The sequence below is a fragment of the Nipponia nippon genome, unplaced genomic scaffold, assembly GCF_047370975.1.
Source record: "Nipponia nippon isolate SJK-2023a ecotype South Korea unplaced genomic scaffold, ASM4737097v1 scaffold_16, whole genome shotgun sequence".
Classification (NCBI taxonomy): domain Eukaryota; kingdom Metazoa; phylum Chordata; class Aves; order Pelecaniformes; family Threskiornithidae; genus Nipponia; species Nipponia nippon.
In genome coordinates, this window is record NW_028262332.1 from 10255082 (window position 1) to 10272665 (window position 17584).

At 51.4% G+C, this 17584-nt stretch overlaps 1 protein-coding gene across 10 annotated transcripts in view; it reads right to left on the bottom strand.

Moving 5' to 3' along the window:
- The window catches only part of KCNT1 (potassium sodium-activated channel subfamily T member 1), an 88972-nt gene that overhangs the window by 45167 nt on the left and 26221 nt on the right, over nt 1-17584 (bottom strand). For 3 of the 10 annotated variants that reach the window (XM_087752768.1, XM_087752770.1, XM_087752767.1), the window contains exon 1: nt 850-1086. The exons of the other annotated variants lie outside the window; for them this stretch is intronic. In XM_087752768.1, coding sequence (XP_087608894.1) covers nt 850-998 — 149 coding nt within the window. In that variant the 5' untranslated portion in view covers nt 999-1086. Of the gene's footprint in view, nt 1-849; nt 1087-17584 lie in introns of those variants that run through there. 10 annotated transcript variants of the gene reach the window in all.

Below are 17584 nucleotides of genomic sequence, written 5' to 3' on the forward strand. Positions count from 1 at the left end.
ACAAGTAAAATTCACCATGAGCAGAAGCTTTCCTACACTGCTCATTTGCATTGGAAACCAGAGCTAGAAACAGCACCGAATTACGTCCTAGAAGATATACAGTACACAATCACAGGTGAGGCGATTTTTGCCAAGAAGGAAGACAGCTTGGATGGGCTGAAAGGCTGAACAGATGGGGAAAAAATGAAACAGAAAATGGAATGAACAGAACAAGACCTGAATTACTGACATACGCATCCTCATAACTAGGGGACCTGGCTTCTTCTGAAACACTGTAATTCAAGTGCAGTGTAAAGCATTTTTATCCTCCTGAAAAACAGCTCATTTCTTTCTGTACACATCAGCTGTGTGCTTGCAGAAAGAGGCTGCAGCATTTTGTATGGTAGCTTTTTTTTTTTTTTTCAGTTACAAATAAATTATTCCTCAGATGGGGGATCAAGCATCTCTTCTTCCATGCAAACATGGTGCTTACGTACAGTGCATACTGTGGCATCAGCAGTGGCAATAAGCTCCAGTCTTATACTGCACAGACGAGGCGCAATACAAGTTAACAGGGCGGTGGGGCAGCCCCACAGTCCCAGGGCGGCCATTCAGACATGCTTTTGGCATATCAAAAAACAAGAAGCACTTATAAAAAATTTAAAGGAACTAGCTTTCTTCTGCTCTGGCTCCCTGTTTCATAATACAACTTTGGAGCTGGTGTGGCTCTTTAACATAGCTAGCAGAAGGATTTGATCCACCACCCCTCCAGCCCGTGGTGGCACTAATCCTTTCCCTTTCATTTAAAAGATAAAAGGTGCTGCCTCCCCCACCCACACAGCCCCACGCGCCACTGCAGTCCTGCCATACCTTTGTCCGACATCGCTCCCCAGGGATCCCATCCTCCGAGCTGGCAGCAAGGGGCTCACCCCATGGACATCTTCTGTCGTCGCCGGTGGGACGGTTTTTACGTGGGAATTGCTCTCTGAAGGGGAATTCTTCAGCTTGGCTCTCGCCATCCTGCGAGCTTTGGCTGCCTCTGTGACTTCCTCCTCTTTCCCCCCTGAACTCTCTCGTACATAGCAATCCTCACCGCATTCAGTTTAGAGCTGTCGGCACGTACCATCTCCTTCCTTCTTCTCTCTCCCCAGTCGCGGCTGCTCAGTGGAACAATCCTGCCCTGTACATTTATTTTGGTAGTGAGGGGAGTCAAGGCAAACTCTCTGGCCTTGCTGCTGCAACGCATTTGGTGCAAAACGACCGAGAAACCTTCCACAATGCAGAAATCTCTGAAATGGCTTTGTTTAGTAAATAATGCAATTGCCTTGGCTGCCTCCCTTAAAAAAACGATTGCATTGCTCTTATCACCACAAGCAGGGCAGGGGCTGAGGGATTATTTTTTCCCCATCCCTGTTTTTCAGTAGCAACGTGAGGGGGAGGAAGCTATTTTATCTTATTCCTCTGTGTAAAGAGCAGTGTGTGGACTGCATGCCAGGGAATAGACTCAGCGTACTTGGCTCGCAGACACAAAGCAGCAGAGCAAGGTCCCCTCCTAAACGCACCCACTGTGAGCTGAGCAGAGGGGAACTCGCTGCCGCTCCCCCCTGAGCTGCCAGCGGGGACGGGGGCTCAACCCCCGCTCACCTGGCCAGGCTAAAACGGCGCCCAGAGAGGTGCACAGCACCTGTCCCAGCACGACCCACCTTTCCCTCCAGGTGGGAACAAAAGTTGCTGCTCCTTGAACGTGCTTGGCATTGATTTCTCCACAAACAGAAAAGGGAATTCACTGTGGGCAGGGGTGTCCCGAGCAGGAGCTAAACCCGTGAGTCCCTCGGTGCGCAGGTGGGACTGGAAAGGGGCGGTCGTGGCCCCCGCCCTCTTCTGGGGATGCCACCAGCCCATAGCTGCTCCTGCTCCTGCTCCTGCTCGCTGCAGCCCTCGAGGCAGCGCCTGCGGGCGGGCCGCCGGGCTGCTGCGCCCCCGGGCACGGGGCTCAGCACCACGGACAGCGGCGGCCCCACCCCGATGCCGCACACCAGCACCGCCCCACGGCATGGCAACACCGCCCCACGGCATGGCAACACCGCCCCACGGCATGCCAACACCGCCCCATGGCACGACACCACCATCTCGCTGCATGCCAACACCACCCCATGGCATGGCAACACCACCCCATGGCATGCCAACACCACCCCACTGCATGCCAGCATCGCCCCACTGCATGCCAGCATCGCCCCACTGCACGCCACCACTGCACGCCAACGCTGCCCCACGGTGCATCGATGCTGCCCCATGGCGTGCCAATGCTGCTCCACTGCACGCCACTGTTGCATGGCAATGCTGCCCCGCTGTATACTTTAAATAAAGACTAAATTCACTGACTGACTAAATTCACTCAGTGAGACATCGTGACATGAAAAGCCAATGCAAATAATTAAACTCCACCACAGGATTTCTTTAAAATGAACATTATGTACAAAGACTCAACATATTGATACCTGGAAGAGTCTCCCCAAAGCCTGAGAAAGGCCAGCTGTGCAAAGGCTGTCTTTGAGGTGCGGGCAGAAGCTGGGAAACCTGGGACCCAAAGTACTTCACCTCCAGATTGAAAAGCTGACATTTTCCTCTAGCGCCAGCTGCGTGCCCTGACCACACTGCACAACTCCCTACCCCCGCGAGGCTAGCGGAGCACCCGGCACCACCAAACTCTGGGAAGAAAAGGCCAGTCCTTTTCTTCCTCTCTCTTATCACTGAACTGTCAAGCGTGAGCTCTGCTCGCTGGTCTTCCCCCTAAGGCTGGTACCTAAGGGTGACTTACCCCATGACACACCCTGGCTGATCCGGGAAGAGAAACCGAGTCCCCATCTCCTGTTAACCAAACCCTTGTTTCCCTACTCAGAGCACGATTACTTAATGGGATTTCACCATAAGACATACTTTATTTCATAGAATCATGGAATGGTTTGGGTTGGAAGGGACCTTAAAGATCACCTGGTTCCAGCTCCCCTACCGTCCACCCGTCCACCAGACCAGGTTGCTCAAAGCCCCGTCCAACCTGGCCTTATTTCAGCATTTTAAAACATAAAATGGATAAAACCCCACAGCCTATTTCCTAATGTGCCAGCTTTCAGCACACATTTAATTTCTCCTTTTGCCTCAAAATGATTCATTAGCTCAATGCATTCATTTTCTAACAGAGTCATTCCCTTCTGCTTCATGGTTTGCTTCAGCCTCATCTTCAGCTTATTGCTCCATATCTGTTTACTTCAGGGTGTTGTTCTCAAGCCCCAGACACAATTACTGCTGTCAGCTCTCTGGACTGGACTGTGCCCAGCTCAGGGCCAGATGGATCCTCCTGGGCAACAGGAGTCACTGGGACTGGGGCAATCGGGTCTCTCCTTTAGGGAGCTATTTGCAAATTCTACACTGTACTGTATTCCCAGTTCCAGAAGAACATTAATTTCAAGATGGAGGTTTGATGTGAGAAGTGGTTTATGCTTAAATTATGATCTCAGCACTAATGCCATCGAGCAGCAGCACTGAACAGAAGAGGTATTAGGGAAAGACCTGGGGAATTTTAACAGAAAATAGAAACTCTCCTGTCATACTTTTGCTGTACAGAAGGTGACAAAAACCACATCAAAGAACCCTTTGAGAAACTGAGTTCCCGCCTGCAGGAGGCTCTACATGAAGATGCCTTTTCTGTTAAGCACTCAAACACAAACCGAGACACGAAAACTCGAAGAGAGGGGAGCGATGCAACGCAGGGTCACGAGAAACTGCAAACAGGGCTGCTGCGTTGAATAGCCATTTCCCTCCCAAGGGAGAAAAGAGGAGGCCTGGTGGTGAGGAGAACCTCTCCAGGGCTGGATAATCCCACAGAGCCCCTCAGACTGCTCACATCTGCCCTGGGCTGCTGAAGCAATTCCTTTGCTGCAGTTCTGTCAGAAAAATATTCCTCTCTCAGGCAATGCGATGTGTTCCACACCTCACCTAAAGACCTACAGCCCCGGCAGCGTCTCTCCTCCCAGGCCACCTCCCAGCCAGGCACCGAGCGCTGTCGTGTCAGTAAGAGCCGCCGAAGGAGGAGGAGTAAGGCCGGAACTCGGAGCAACGGCAGCCCGGCGCTGTCTGGGTCGCTGAGCCACCGGCTGGGAGACGGGAAGCCAGGGCGCTGACGAGAAAAAAGGAAAAACGAAAGCGCTCGAGTGCTGGGTTGTTGGAGGAGTACGTCGCTGTTTGTCAAAGGGTAAAGGATCACACTGAATGGATAAAGCCCTTTCCTCAAACTCAGAAAGTGAAGGGCTGTTACTTAGGAAAAGGCATTTTAATTGCAGGTCCCCTGTGCTGGGGATGCCCGTTCGTGGCTGCTATACGCTTACCCAGAACTCCAGTAATGCAACAGGTAAAACGCATCCCTCGGTGCACCCAGGATGCTCATTCTTGCTCAGAAACCGCGCGTTCCTAGAAAGAGCCATGGCTGTAAACGTAACCTGAAACACAGCTCGGTGAGGCTGCTCTGCAGGGATGCGTTGTCTGTGTTTCCACCCGTGGCATACGAGGGTAAGCTACACATCAAACACCTTGGTTGTACAGCACGTTCTCCAAGGGAACCCAGGAATGCAAATCAACAAAACACAACCTCAGTAACATCAAAGTCCCAATAAGAACTCCTCTGGTTCAGGAATATTCATCCGGCTAACTGAATGCCAACCCTCTGACCGTAAGCTAGGAAATCAATGTTAATTTTAGTTTGAAAGCCCATTACAAACTGCTGATTTCTCATTTCAACGTCTGCATTATGCAGAGACCACTGCTGTGCCGGGGCTGGAGAGATGGCTGGGAATTGCTGAGCAGAAGTTGCAGCAGTAATATGTCTGAAAATAAGATTTAGAAAGAAGCAGATTTTTCCTTAGTCTTAACTGAATCCGCAGCAACTGCATTGTTAAATATTCTCTTTTATCTAGGTAGCTGTCAGTCCCGATTGCCAAAACTCCTTTTACGCACCTATTCCACTTGTTATTAATAAAGCATGACCCAGCCCATTATAACTAGTTGATGAAACAGGAAGGGGTTGCATTTTTTTCAAATTCTTCTGGCAAACAAACCTGTTATGTTGAGATACAACCCAAAAGGGTTGGCGTGCAGAGCTTTCTGTCAGAAAAGCCAGTTTAATACCTTTAAAAATCTTGAAAAGTCACCCTGAAAGGCATCGACTACATAAAGATACTTCCAACAACCACAAAAGGTAGCTTGTGTAGGACAGCACGTTTTGCTAGAAAACGTCCGCGTTCATGACCACGTCAGCATCTCACGAGAGACTTTATCAGCCACCGCAGAGCTGCTGCTCTACAGAAGGGGCTGCGTTCATACAACTGCAGCGATAATTTGAGGGACCCTGAGCTGAAAACTCATTAAGGCTCATTATCATCTCCCTAGCAAACCCCCGGTTCTGCAGACCCACTGGTGAGCTGCTCTGGGAAAGTCACCTTTCCACTGGGGCCGGCACGGCCCCTCCGGCTGCTCCCGTTTGTGGTTGTGCTGCCTTTGCAGCGCAGTCCCGGCCTCCCTTTACTTAATAACTGACTCCAAGAAAAAGCAAGATCCCACACAATTTTTTTACCACCACAAACACTTCCTATATTTCCAGACCCTTACAAATGTAACCGCATGACGTTAACGGCTTAATAAACTTCAGAGCACTACTAATACTTCGACAAACATTACAAACCTCTCTGGCCCAGCCATTTGCTGAAGTGTTTTTCAAGAAGTGCACGCGTGCTGGCTTTGCCCTTTAGTCACCGGGAAATGCCCTACATCGTCACCGTGCACTTTGCAAAATAGCTTTTCAAAACCTGCCAATGTTTCGAGGTTGCCAAGGCTCAGGCACAGTCCTGCAAAAACAACTCCACGCCCCGCTGCGAGGCTTCTGCAACCAGGCGAGCACCACGCCGCAGAGAGCAGCACTGCTTGAGCACCAGCAGAAGCCCCCCTCTTCAGCAGAGCTGCCTGGCAATGTCAGTATTTTTGAGGCATGTAAAGATTTTTTCTTCTGTTTACTATTTGTTCTCTTTTCCACTGGGAAGTTAAAATCACAGAAGATGAAGCTCCCGCTTCCTCACTAGAATATTCTTCCCCTGACATTTGTTTCAGTTAAAATAACAAATTTGTCAAAAAGAAAAAAATGGAAAAAAAAAAAGTTGATGCTCCATCCTCTTTTTTTGCATAGGACTCGGCCCTTCCATCCCTGTGGGCTGCCAGCGCTGCACAGGAGGGCACGGACACACTCAGAGACCCCAGAGACCCCCAGCAGCCCCTCGCCTGCTCCCCTGAACAGCACACCACGCACAAGACTGGCCCAAGTAACTCTCTTCCAAACAAGACAGGTCCTTCTGCCCGTATTTTTGACTATCGATCCGTAGGTGGAGTTGCAGTTAATGAGAGGGTTGAATCCAAAGAGTTTCAGTTCCTTTTACAGTCAAAAATACGATACCAATACCTTGATTACTTCAGATCGCAGAGAGATGAGAATATGCAGGAGATGCTTGGGAGTCCTCTCTGTGTGTATTTATTAATAAAAGTGCTTAGAAAATACAGTTTGTATTGATCCGGAGGCAAATTAAAAACTCCTCTTCACTTTCTTTCCACTCGCCTGGAGAGGAAGGTCGTCTCTGGCAGATGGCCACCAGCATGGGAGCAGGACCTCAGCACTCAGCTGCTGTGGAGAGCCAGCAGATCTTCCTCGGAGATGAGTGTGCAATGAAGATCAGGGTTTCAAAGACACAGATGATCAAATCTTTCCTGAAGGGGGCTGGGGAGAAACCAGGGATGGATGGCGACTCCTCCCTGCTGTTCCCAGAGACGTGCATCCAGGTGACCTGGGGCTTCCTGGAGCCGGCTCCCCACGAGAGAGACGTGGATTCCCCGGAGCGGCCAGGGGCCCGGTGCTGCCAGGCCGCTGCTCCGCGCCAGGTCAGGGCCAGGCAAGTCCACAGCAGCACTTTGCAATTCAAAGTACTTGCAAACGTGGCCTTCATTTAAGCTCCTGTAGCGCTCAGTATCTGAAGGATCACAGCTCCTGCCTCCCCCTCTCCCGCGGGGCCTGCGAGCAGAGGCCCGCGGCAGCCGATTGCCAAAGATAATGGGAGGATTTCCCAGGACTTCGGTTTTCTTTGAGGTGAATCCATGTCTTGGCATCTCCATAAACAAAGCCAGTAATGGGCTGTAAGCAGCAGGGCAGCGACATGAGAAAGCATCTCAGCGACTCTCCCACCTGCGTTCACGGTGCACAGAGGCATTATTATTCACCATGTGCATTACTGTCACACCAAGAGGTCCCAGCCAAAACAAGCCTCTTTTCCTGGGCTCAGCACAAGAACCCAGCCCTTTTCCCCTGCAAACCTGCAGTCTGAAGAGGGCCGAGATGCAAGAGGGAGATGTAGAGCAGGACAGAGAAGGAGGAAAAATAGCCCAACCCTTAGTGACTTTGCAGGAGCTTGTTCAGAGGTTATGGCCTCTTTGAGCCCTCCAGCTAAGAAACTAGAAACAGCAATTATTTCAGTGTGCTTTCTCCAGGCACTACGCGGAGCACACCACGAGCCAGGGGACGTTCAGGAGCTGGGAGAGTCTTCCCAAGCAACGGGGCTTTGAGTGGCTGGAGAGGCGAAGTGCAGCGGGAGCAATTCACACTGGGACTAGGGAACGGCAGCTCTCTGACGCCTGCTCGCCAAGATCTAGGGCACCAGCAAGCAAACGCTGTGCCCTGTCTTGCATTTATTTTCACTGGTTTCTGTTCCCTCCGCGCGCTGCCTTGGCAGGGTTAATGCCTCTGCACCACAGGCACTGACGAGTTCCCCGAGAAGCCGTCAGATGGATCTACACCACTGTGAGTTCTCCTTTGTATCTGGGACTCTTTCCCGACGTTTGTCTTTAAAAAGCAACACCATTCATATGAAAAGTTGATTAATTCCACTTGTTATAATTATTCTCACAAATAAAATCTAGCTATTTCCCCCCTGTGAACACGGGGGATAATGGTCCTTACCCTTCTCAGCAAAGCGTTTCAGTTCCAGGGGCGAGAAGCTCTGTACCAAGCGCTAAGTGTTATTATTAAACTGTCATTAAAAGCATTTCAGGAAAAGTTCACAAACTGCAGGGATTTCTGTCATCACAGCAGCTGGCTGGGATGGCAACTGGGCTGAGCGGTTTCTGCCAAACCCACAACTGTACCGAAGTCCCCGTCTCCATTCCGGAGTCCCCACTGGAGCACGTTTACTGCAGGCAATGCCACCGCTGCAGCCACGTCCACCTTAGGAAGGGTGTCACCCCCGAGGGTCTCCCTGCTGCAGCACCCGCCCTCTGGGGCCACGCTGGGCTTGGGGGGCAGCTCCATCCCCCAGGGCCCTTCTGGAGGGTGCTCGGCACCGAGGCAAACCAAAGAAACCCAACAGGAGAGAGCCTGGAACAGGGGAACACCCAAATTCGCCAACACCATCACACAGCTGCGGAAATCTTTGGCCAACCGGTGCCGCACCAGACACCAGGCACTTGAAGGCGCCTGAAAGATTTGCATGACACAGGCAGAAATTAACTGGCTGCGTTTTATTCCCTCACTTCCCCTATTTAGTCTTGGCAGCTGAATCAGGCAACGGCACCTGGCAGCAGCTCACTGCCTCACCCAGCGTCTCTTCAGCGGAGTTTGGGAGGCTTCTCTAATAAACCGGAGCACTGGAGTTTCAGGGAAGAAGGAACATTTTAGAAAACATGGAGGAGAGCATATTTAGCAGCAGCAAGAGAGCTGGAAACAGAAGGAAGCCTTTGAAGAGCTGGGCTGATGGAGAGAGATGGAAAAATTATGTAAAGTAAGAGAATACATACAGAGCTTGCAGGCAGGCTGCAAGCCTGGAGGGGGACGGTGTGTCTGAGAGTAGAAGAGCCTTTGATTTCTCTCCTGCTCCCCAGTTCTCTGCATTAACATTTCAAATGTTAACAATTTCAAAATGTTAGCATTTAGAAGAGGGGGGAGCACCTCCTTTACAGACCCAGGACTTCCGAACCTGCCCAGTAACAGGCAGCCGTGCCCTGCAGCTTCCCTCCCACCCGGTGCACCCAGCGGTGCCCATGCCAGCCCCAGCACCCCGCTGCTCCGACTGCCAGGGGGGCTCGGCCAGACCCCCCACGGCTACACCCTGGCCCCCGCAGATGGATGTAGGGGACTCGCAAACAGTTCCCCTCTCGGCTAGCCCGGCAGAGGGACGGCAGGTCCCCTTCGCCAAGTAACTCCCCAACTACCCGGAGAGCTGGCGAGAGCCATTATATAACTGCGACGCAAGAGCCTCGCGCACTGAATCCCAGAACTGTCATCGCAGCCTTTGCAAACCCATTTTTACCTCTCTAAGTGTGGCTCATCAGCGACGAACATGAAAGCTGCAAACCCAGTATGTTAACTTGGGACTGCTTAGCAGGGAGAAGAAATAGAGCAGACCCGAGCAGATGCTGAAGAAATATCCCTACAAAGCCACGGGACCTCCGACAACAGTTTCCTATTTCTATGGTGCATTTTACATGCATACAGGCAGAGCAATGAGACCCTGAAGCTTTACAGTGGCTCGTAATCTCTTCCCACTTCTTAACAAAGCTGACGACAGGTTAAAATGGCTGGAGGAAAAAGGGAAGGTATCTATATACCTGTCTCTATACTTGTCACAGCTGCTCAAGTCAGCAAGGAAATTAAAAGCCCTTGGGTATAATCTAAATATATATCTGCAAGGGAAGCATGAAAAGTCTCCAGGCAGAGCACAGTAATCAGGCACGGCCGAGTCACTTTTCCAGGTGAGTACACAACAGGGTCACTATCCGCCTCCCAAGATTTAATGAGAGCGGTGCCAGGGTCCTCACCCAGGCAGAGCTGGCAGCCTGCGCCGGCAGGGACGGGCAGCGCTTTCCAGAGCATGAGTCAGCCCCGGCTCTGCACGGGGAGGCAGAGCAATGCGGTGAGCAGCAAGGAAGGCAGCGATGCTCAGAGACGGTGGCAGGGCAGGACCCAAACCCAGCCGGGAGGAGCCGGGGGCTCCTGGGCTCCCCCAGGCACAGGGCTCGGGGCCGGCACAGCTGGGTGCCAGGGATGGGCAGGCTGGGTGACGGCCCTCAACTGCCATTAGCTGCAATTTATTGCCTCCCAGCTGCAACAGTCTTTGCACTATAAATGTTTATTACTCCAAGCGTCTGTGCAGTACTTTTCCCCCATGAATCTGAAAACACCTTGTAAACATCCCTTGGTACCGCTCGTGATACCCGCAGGAGGAGCGGGGCAGGAGAGGTCCCCACGCCCATGCGGTCAGTCAGGAGGAGGCAGTAAACCCACGTCGCGTAGCGTAAGTACCGTGGCAATCCTCTAACTTCCCGCCAGCCTTTCCGAGGGCCGAGCCCGTGGCTCCCCTCCGAGGCCAGGACCTTCCCCTTGTGGGTGAAGGTGGCTGAGCCAAGACCTGGAGAAAGCAGAGGGATGCTCTGAGCATCCCCGGCCAGCAGCTAAGGGCAGGGCGGCCAACAGCAGCGCGCTCACCCCCGGCTCCTGCCGCACATCGTCCGATAACGCTCTGCTCCGGGGGACACCCTGCTCCCCTGGGACTCGCTCCAGCTTTTCCCAGGGGATGCAGCAGGCAACACGAGCTGAAAAGGTGCCTTGTGCCTCCCCACACAGCCTCTCGCCGGCCCTTCAAGCACTCGCTATTTCCAGTCCGGCATCAAAGAGCCTTCAGGAGCCGGTGACGCTCCGGACGGAGACACACTACGGCGTTTAATGAGCCGGGAGCCTGTGCTCAGCTCGTTCGCTGCTGCAAAACACCTCTCAGAGCTCCCCGGCAGAGCTCGCCAGGAAGCAATTTCACAGAGACTTTTGAAATGCCAACGTGATTCCTACTTTGCAGTTTTAAAGGACTCCGAGCCTTTTTTGCATGACATTTTTGTGGCAACTTTGTTCCTAAAGTATTAAAATTCTAATGAAATGCTCTGCTAAACTGCAGAACAGTGTTTACTTATTAAATGACTCTAAGAGTTTCTGCTTAAAATGTGGAGAATTTTAGCATCTAAAAACCTTCTTAAAACTTTTATTCTTGGATGGGGGTTTTTTGTTTGTTTTTTAAAAAGATGAATCTTCAAAGGAGAAACTTAGGCTTTGGGACTCTCCAGCAGCTCTGCCAACTGTGTCCCACAGCAATAAAATTTTCTTCCCTCTCCAGGGTCGCTGGATTACGCTGGGTCCCATTTGCCATACACTTCCCATTTCTGACACCACTCCTTTTGTAATACGTTATGTAAGATAGAGAAAACGGCACGTCTGTATAAAGAGAAACCACAATGCGCTGCAGAAGTGAGGCAGGAACTCCATGGAGTCTGTGACAGCCTCATCGTGACGTGTGGGAAGGACTAGAACAAGGGGCTGTACCAGACCATTGATCTTCAAGTACGTTTCTTATTTTAACTTCAATGAGAAAAAATTTGCTTACCGATCACTAGTGGGCTGTAGCTGAAAGTTCTGCCCTGCAGTGGGAGTCCCTGCCAGCCAGGTGATGTGCAATGCCCAAGTCAAAGCTCACGCTGCGCCCAGATGCCGTCGGGGATCTGACAAACAGGGTCCCTCTACTTCCACATTCAGTCAAAAGCAGGGCACGGCATCAAGACGTTAAAAGGGAAAGAAAGGTTTCTTGCGTACTGCTCAGGCCATGCAAACCGCCACCACAAACAGGCACCGTGTTCCTAAAAGCCTTAACACAGCATTTACGCAATGGCGAAGGCCCTTTACAATGTTGGGTATCGACACACTTTGTGTACTCAGACGTAAATGAGTGAAGCGTGCAGATGACAGCGTTAACCACCACGTCCCTCACGCAAGAGGCCCCAGGGGCCTCTTCTGCACAAAATACCCTGAAATTCTCCCCGAAGGAGATGAGCGCTGCTGTACGCATGCAAACTCTGCGCTGCCTTCTGCTGAGCATGCCCCGTCAAGAGCCAAAGGTGAACTAAAGCCACAGAAAAGGATTTTTAAGTCAGGTTATTATAGAACTTTGGTCCTCTCTGCTCATCAGCTTCTGGTTCAACTCCCATGAACAAATCATCTGTTGGGAGGGGAATATCTGCTCCAGGAGTCGGTCTGACAGCAGATGCTATTTCACGGATGCCGAGTCTCGACTGCCTCATACCTTTAAAGTAAAAAGCACGCTTTAAAAAAATGTCTTGGCCTGTTCTCACCTCTCATACCAAGACACACAAAAATAAAAAGGAATAGGCCCCAATTTTTTACACAGTGTCTCCTTAAAGACTGAACCATCCTCTCCATTTATATTCATTCTTGCCAGGCAGAAGCTTTTAGGAAGAAAGATTGTTTAATAAACAGACATTTATAACAAGTGTCTGATCTTACAGCCTCATCATCTGGAAAAGAGTCCATTAAACCAACTGAGAAACTCTCTGATCATTAAGGGTGTTTAATGGGATCAAGATTAAATTATATCATGATTGTGTTAATATCCGCACCAGTAGGTTCAGTTGTACTCCTTTCTCTCCCTAAGATCTGGTAATGGGAAACAGGGCAACTTAGAAGGGAAAAAAGGCCTTAAAAGGTGGGATAATTGTTCCAGCTCTCAAAAGCTGCTCAAGAAAAGCAGCTACCGGGCCCCAAAGCAGATCTCAGTGCTCTCCTGCGCTCACTAATACACGTCGGATCAGCAGCACCCGCTGTGCCCCTTGTGAATCATCCTCTGTGGAAAGGGAACGGGGGATCACATCAGCACCTAAAAAAGCACCCACAATGCTGGAAAAGGGCACGGGACTCATCTAGACATGCGTTTCATCTCAGTCGTTCATAATTCCCTGCAAGAGAGATGAACGTCCCTCCTTTGCCTTCTCCCTCCCACTGAAATCCCGATCCATGTTCCCCCAGCTTGCTCCCTCTGGAGCAGAGAGGTCCCTCAGGGGCTCGGTACCACACACAACACCGGCAAAGCAATCCCTGGGGGTGCGAACAGCAGCTTCATTCAGCAGGGCAAAGCCATGCCCTGCACAGTGCCACCTGCTTCAGCATGCTTCCATGGGGAACAAACTTTGCCCCTTACATCCAAAGCTGGATGCCTTCCTGGGGCAAAGCACATCGCCAGCTTCTCTTGGAAAAGCCTGCACGCCACAGACGGAGCAGAAGACGCTTGCCCTCCTCTACATACCAGCACAGGGCTTCCTTGAGCAGCACAGCCTTGCTACGCAAGAGGTGGCTTTGGACTTAATTAACCTTTTGGGCTTCACCTGAGCCTGCTGCACAGCTCTGCCAGCCAGGACTCCTTCACAAAGCTGTATGAGGCACGGCCCTGGGCGTTGGAGAGCAAGCTTTGGGGTCTGATAGCTGGGCTTTGCTTTTTCATAGTTGTTGGTGTGGGTTTTTTTAACTTGCACCATTGGGAAGGCATTCGTCCTTCGTACATGTGCAATGTGTTTTGCACATGTCTGTAAGCAGAAATATTTCTGCTGCTGAACCCTGGAAGGCTGAACATTTCTTAGCCACGGAGCACTGCATCTGGCATTAAAACACATTTACAAGTTCTTAGCAAGAAAGAAATATCTCCCATTAGAGACCATAACAAGAGCTGACTAGAAATTGTTTTTCCTCTCAATTTTAGCACAATAGCTGCTGGCAATAAACCTCTCCATCAGCACTGGGCAGTTCTAAGTGCAGATACTTTTTGGGAAGAATCCAAACAAAGGGACAATACTGAGCTTTAAAAGCACTCTGGAGAAAGATGAAAAGGAACAATTGCTGAATGTCAGCTCTGGAAGAGGCTGATGAGATGTAATGGCTCTTCATGTCACCATCTCTTCACCATGTAACGCTTTCAGTGACCCGACAGATTGCTAACTCCCGCAGCAGAGCCTTCCAGCTCATGGCAATCCCTGTACAACAGCTCTGAGATGGCAACGTGAGAGATCTCCACTCTGGAATGAGTCTATAAAGTCTTTCTCCACATGGGAAAACCTCATGGTGCTGACTTACCGAGCTGGAACTGATGCCTTGTGTACAGGTCTTGAGGAACGTCAGACGAGCGGGGATGAAAGGGTGTACGGAGAAGATGAACGTCCCATTTCTTGCTTGCATGCCGGCATGTGGGCGAGCACACTCATGCACGTATGTGTGTGTGAGCGCCTCAGGAAGGGAATGTCCCTGTGCCAGAGAGGTGGAGCTGCTCTGGATGACTAGAAAGACCAATCTCAAGTCATCCAAAGTGGGAACTGAAGTGTCAGAGAAGGCCTTCACTCTCAGCACCGTGGGTGTAATTGCATCAAACTAATGAAGCAAATCCATCTTCAAAATCCAAGCTCAAGAACAGTGACTAAATAGCTTCCTCGAATAAATGTCTTTCCAGAGACCAGCTGTAACTTCTTGCTGAGAAATACAGGCACCACCTAATACCCATTTCTCTGTCCTTGAACAAACAATGTGACTGTACATTATAAATACCAAGCTAAATTAGCACACTAGTGTTCATGCCAATTATTTCAATTAAACTCTCTTCTAATAACCAATTACTACCCATTTTATCAAATTAGGAATTTTTCAAATAATACTCCCATAGGTAGCTATTAGCCCAGATGTAATTATGCACTTCACACGTGGACACTGGGCAAATGAGTTTCTTTTGGGCTCTGCAGCTCTCCCCACTCCCAGTCATGCAATCACATCCATTGCTGGTCTGAAAGGAAAAGTTTTAGACAGCGTTTTAGCTTTGAAAAACTGTATTTAGCACCCGTCTGCAGGAAACCTTTCTGTTTAAGCTTTTTTGCTCACATACAAAATAGCACACTGCATGCAGTCAGAAGGCCACTTTTAAATTAAATAGCTCTAGGGGATTGATTAAGGCATTCAGAAATAACGCAGCGTGGCTTGGCCAGATGCTTATGTCCTAACGGTAACAGTTACAAGACCAACTCAGCTGAACCAGCAGAAGACTTGAGACTGTCTCTAAACCGAGAGCATTTGCTTCCTCTCTGCCTGCAGCGGGGCACAAGCTGCCTGATCTCTCCAGTAAAAACAGAGATATCACGTCGGGACCAGCGATAAACGGCAGCGCTGGCTGAGCCCCAGCTACCCAAGCTCTGTCAAAACCCAAGTTACACGAGTTGCAAGGCCAAGCCTCACTCATCAGACAGAGGCATCTGTGTCTCGCCGGAGCTGCTCGTCTGGCATCGCCCCTGCCTGGTCCCTGCTCAGTGCAGAAGGGGAAGGAGGTGAGATCCTCCCACCGCCCCCGCAGAGCGAGGCTCCGGGCTCCCGAGCAGAGGCGGGGGGAAGCTCAGAGGCTGCATCTTGCTAAAACCCAGAGAGGAGCCAAGGGAGCAAAAAAAAACACCCAGAAGAGAAGGCAGGAGCCGTGGCTCGGGGGTCAGCAGAGGCTGGCAGGCTTTGCCCAGGAGGGACGGCGATGCCCTGCCCGCCCGGTGCCGACGGCTCCTGCCTTCAGCCTCCACGTGTGCAGGAGCAGGATTCCCGCTGCTCCGAGGAGCTCTCACTCCGTGAGTCTCAGGGGTAGGAAAAACACCCGCTTCTGGCAAAGGCCTGCCTTGCTCGTAAACAGCTAGCTGGTGGATTTTTTACTGCTTTCTGACAGGATAACACATTTCTCAGCGATGTCACTTCTGCCCACAGGATGGCAAGGTCTCAAGCTGACATTTGTTAAACATCTTCACCACCTGCTCCCCAGAAATGTTCCTCTCTCCTAGACAGAGGAGACGTTTTTCTTGACAGCTCCTGCCATCGGGGAGCTAGCACGTACACTGCCACCGAGCCATGGTGTTTGTGCTTCGTGCTCTAACTGCTGCTTGGCACCCTGGCAATGGGTGCTGGGTTCACAGGGGCGCTGACCCACAGCCAAGGCTCACAGAGGGCTGGCCAGGCCAAAGCAGCAGCACGGCATTTGGAAAGTCCAGTTCCCAAATAAATCTGCTTGTATCGATCTGAAGTCAGAAACCGATTGCAGCAAAGCTCCATCAAAGCAATGGCATCACTAATAGTCACCACCGGCGTACCGGGAATGGATATGAGACACGCAGAAAGGCTCGATGACTCTACTCACAGCCCAAAAAGTAATTGCTCCCTGCCTAAAGGTAGCTGCTAAATTTGCAGAGCAACACTCCCGCTCCTGCGGGAGCCTGCGTGGGCTGCAGGAAGCGTGGCAGAGTCACTAATCCAAACACAGCCGCTCTAGTACCGGCACTCGCTCCGCAGCCGCCCCGCTGCACTCCCCCACGGTTCCTTCCCGCCGCCGCCGCAGAGCTGCTGCCGTGCCGATCTGCAGCGCTGGTGGATGGTGGCTACACGAGCCCATCGGCTGGAGACCAGGTCTGAGCAGCACAGAGCCCGAACAATCTGCGAAAGGCCCCGCAGGAGGCACAGCCTAGGAAGCGGAGAGCACGGCTGCTCACCACGCAGCAGAAATCACCACCCAAACTTAACAAAATCCAGCAGATCTCAATCACAGATCAATCACAGAAGATGTGGTGGGTTTCACTCGACCTTACAATGAAACTTTTTAAAAAAATCCTGCTGTTGTACCAGCTAGCAGAGGCTGACAAACACAGTATTTGTGTTCATTCCCAGTGTTGCAGGAGAGCAACAAGCCCCAGCCCGGAGCGAGGAACTCATCACAGCCCTCTGCAAACCAGGACCAGGAAAGATCCAGCGTGTGAAGAAGAGCAAGCAGCACACAAGGAAGGGGGGATACAACCTACAGACCCACGTTTAACTCCAAGAGTTTCAGGACCTGCAAGACCGGAGGATGACAGCACCTTCCTCAGGACCCTCGCCCATCCCCAGGCAGGATCAGGCTGACTGGAGGATCTCAGCCTCCAGCCTCGGCTAAGCTGCCATTGCAGGGGGAGCACAAGGACTGCTGCCTGGACAGGAGACATGGACATACCCTCTCCACACCCCCCTGCACCTCACAGACAGTGTATCCAGCAGCTCCCATGCAAATGCACCACATCAGTCAGCTTTATGCAAAGCTACAACCAAAAGCTAGAAGACAGGTGACAGCGGAGAGTCCCGGAGAGAATAATAAAATCACAATTTTGCCCTGGGTTTGGGGAGTTTTGTTGGATAGGAGTCATGTTTGTGTTGTCCTCAAGAGGGCTCTACCACAGTATTATGAAAGAGCAGCAACAAAAATCATCTGTGACAAAGAAACTGTTGACAACAGCAGACATGAAATCCGGCTCAGTAAAACGATGGTGGCGGTGCACAGAGCGAGAGTCAGACACTGGGCAGCCCCACGCAGGTCAGGGGAGCGATGCCGTGGGGGTGAGAAAGCAGCTCGTGTCCGAGATGGACACCCCCAAGCAACAGGAGGAGGTTTGCATTGGCCACAGTGAACACCTGCACTCTCCTCCATCAGTTCCTTGCAACACCCAGCACCCATCCGGGGACACAACCCCTCCCCGGGCAGCGGGGGCTGCTCCGCTGCTCTGCTCCCCGAGGGAAGAGGCGAGGGCTCAGCGCTGCTCCTCACGCCGCAGCTGGGAGCGGCTCCAACGCCAGGGAGCCAGGGAAGCTTCGGTTCCAGCCCGC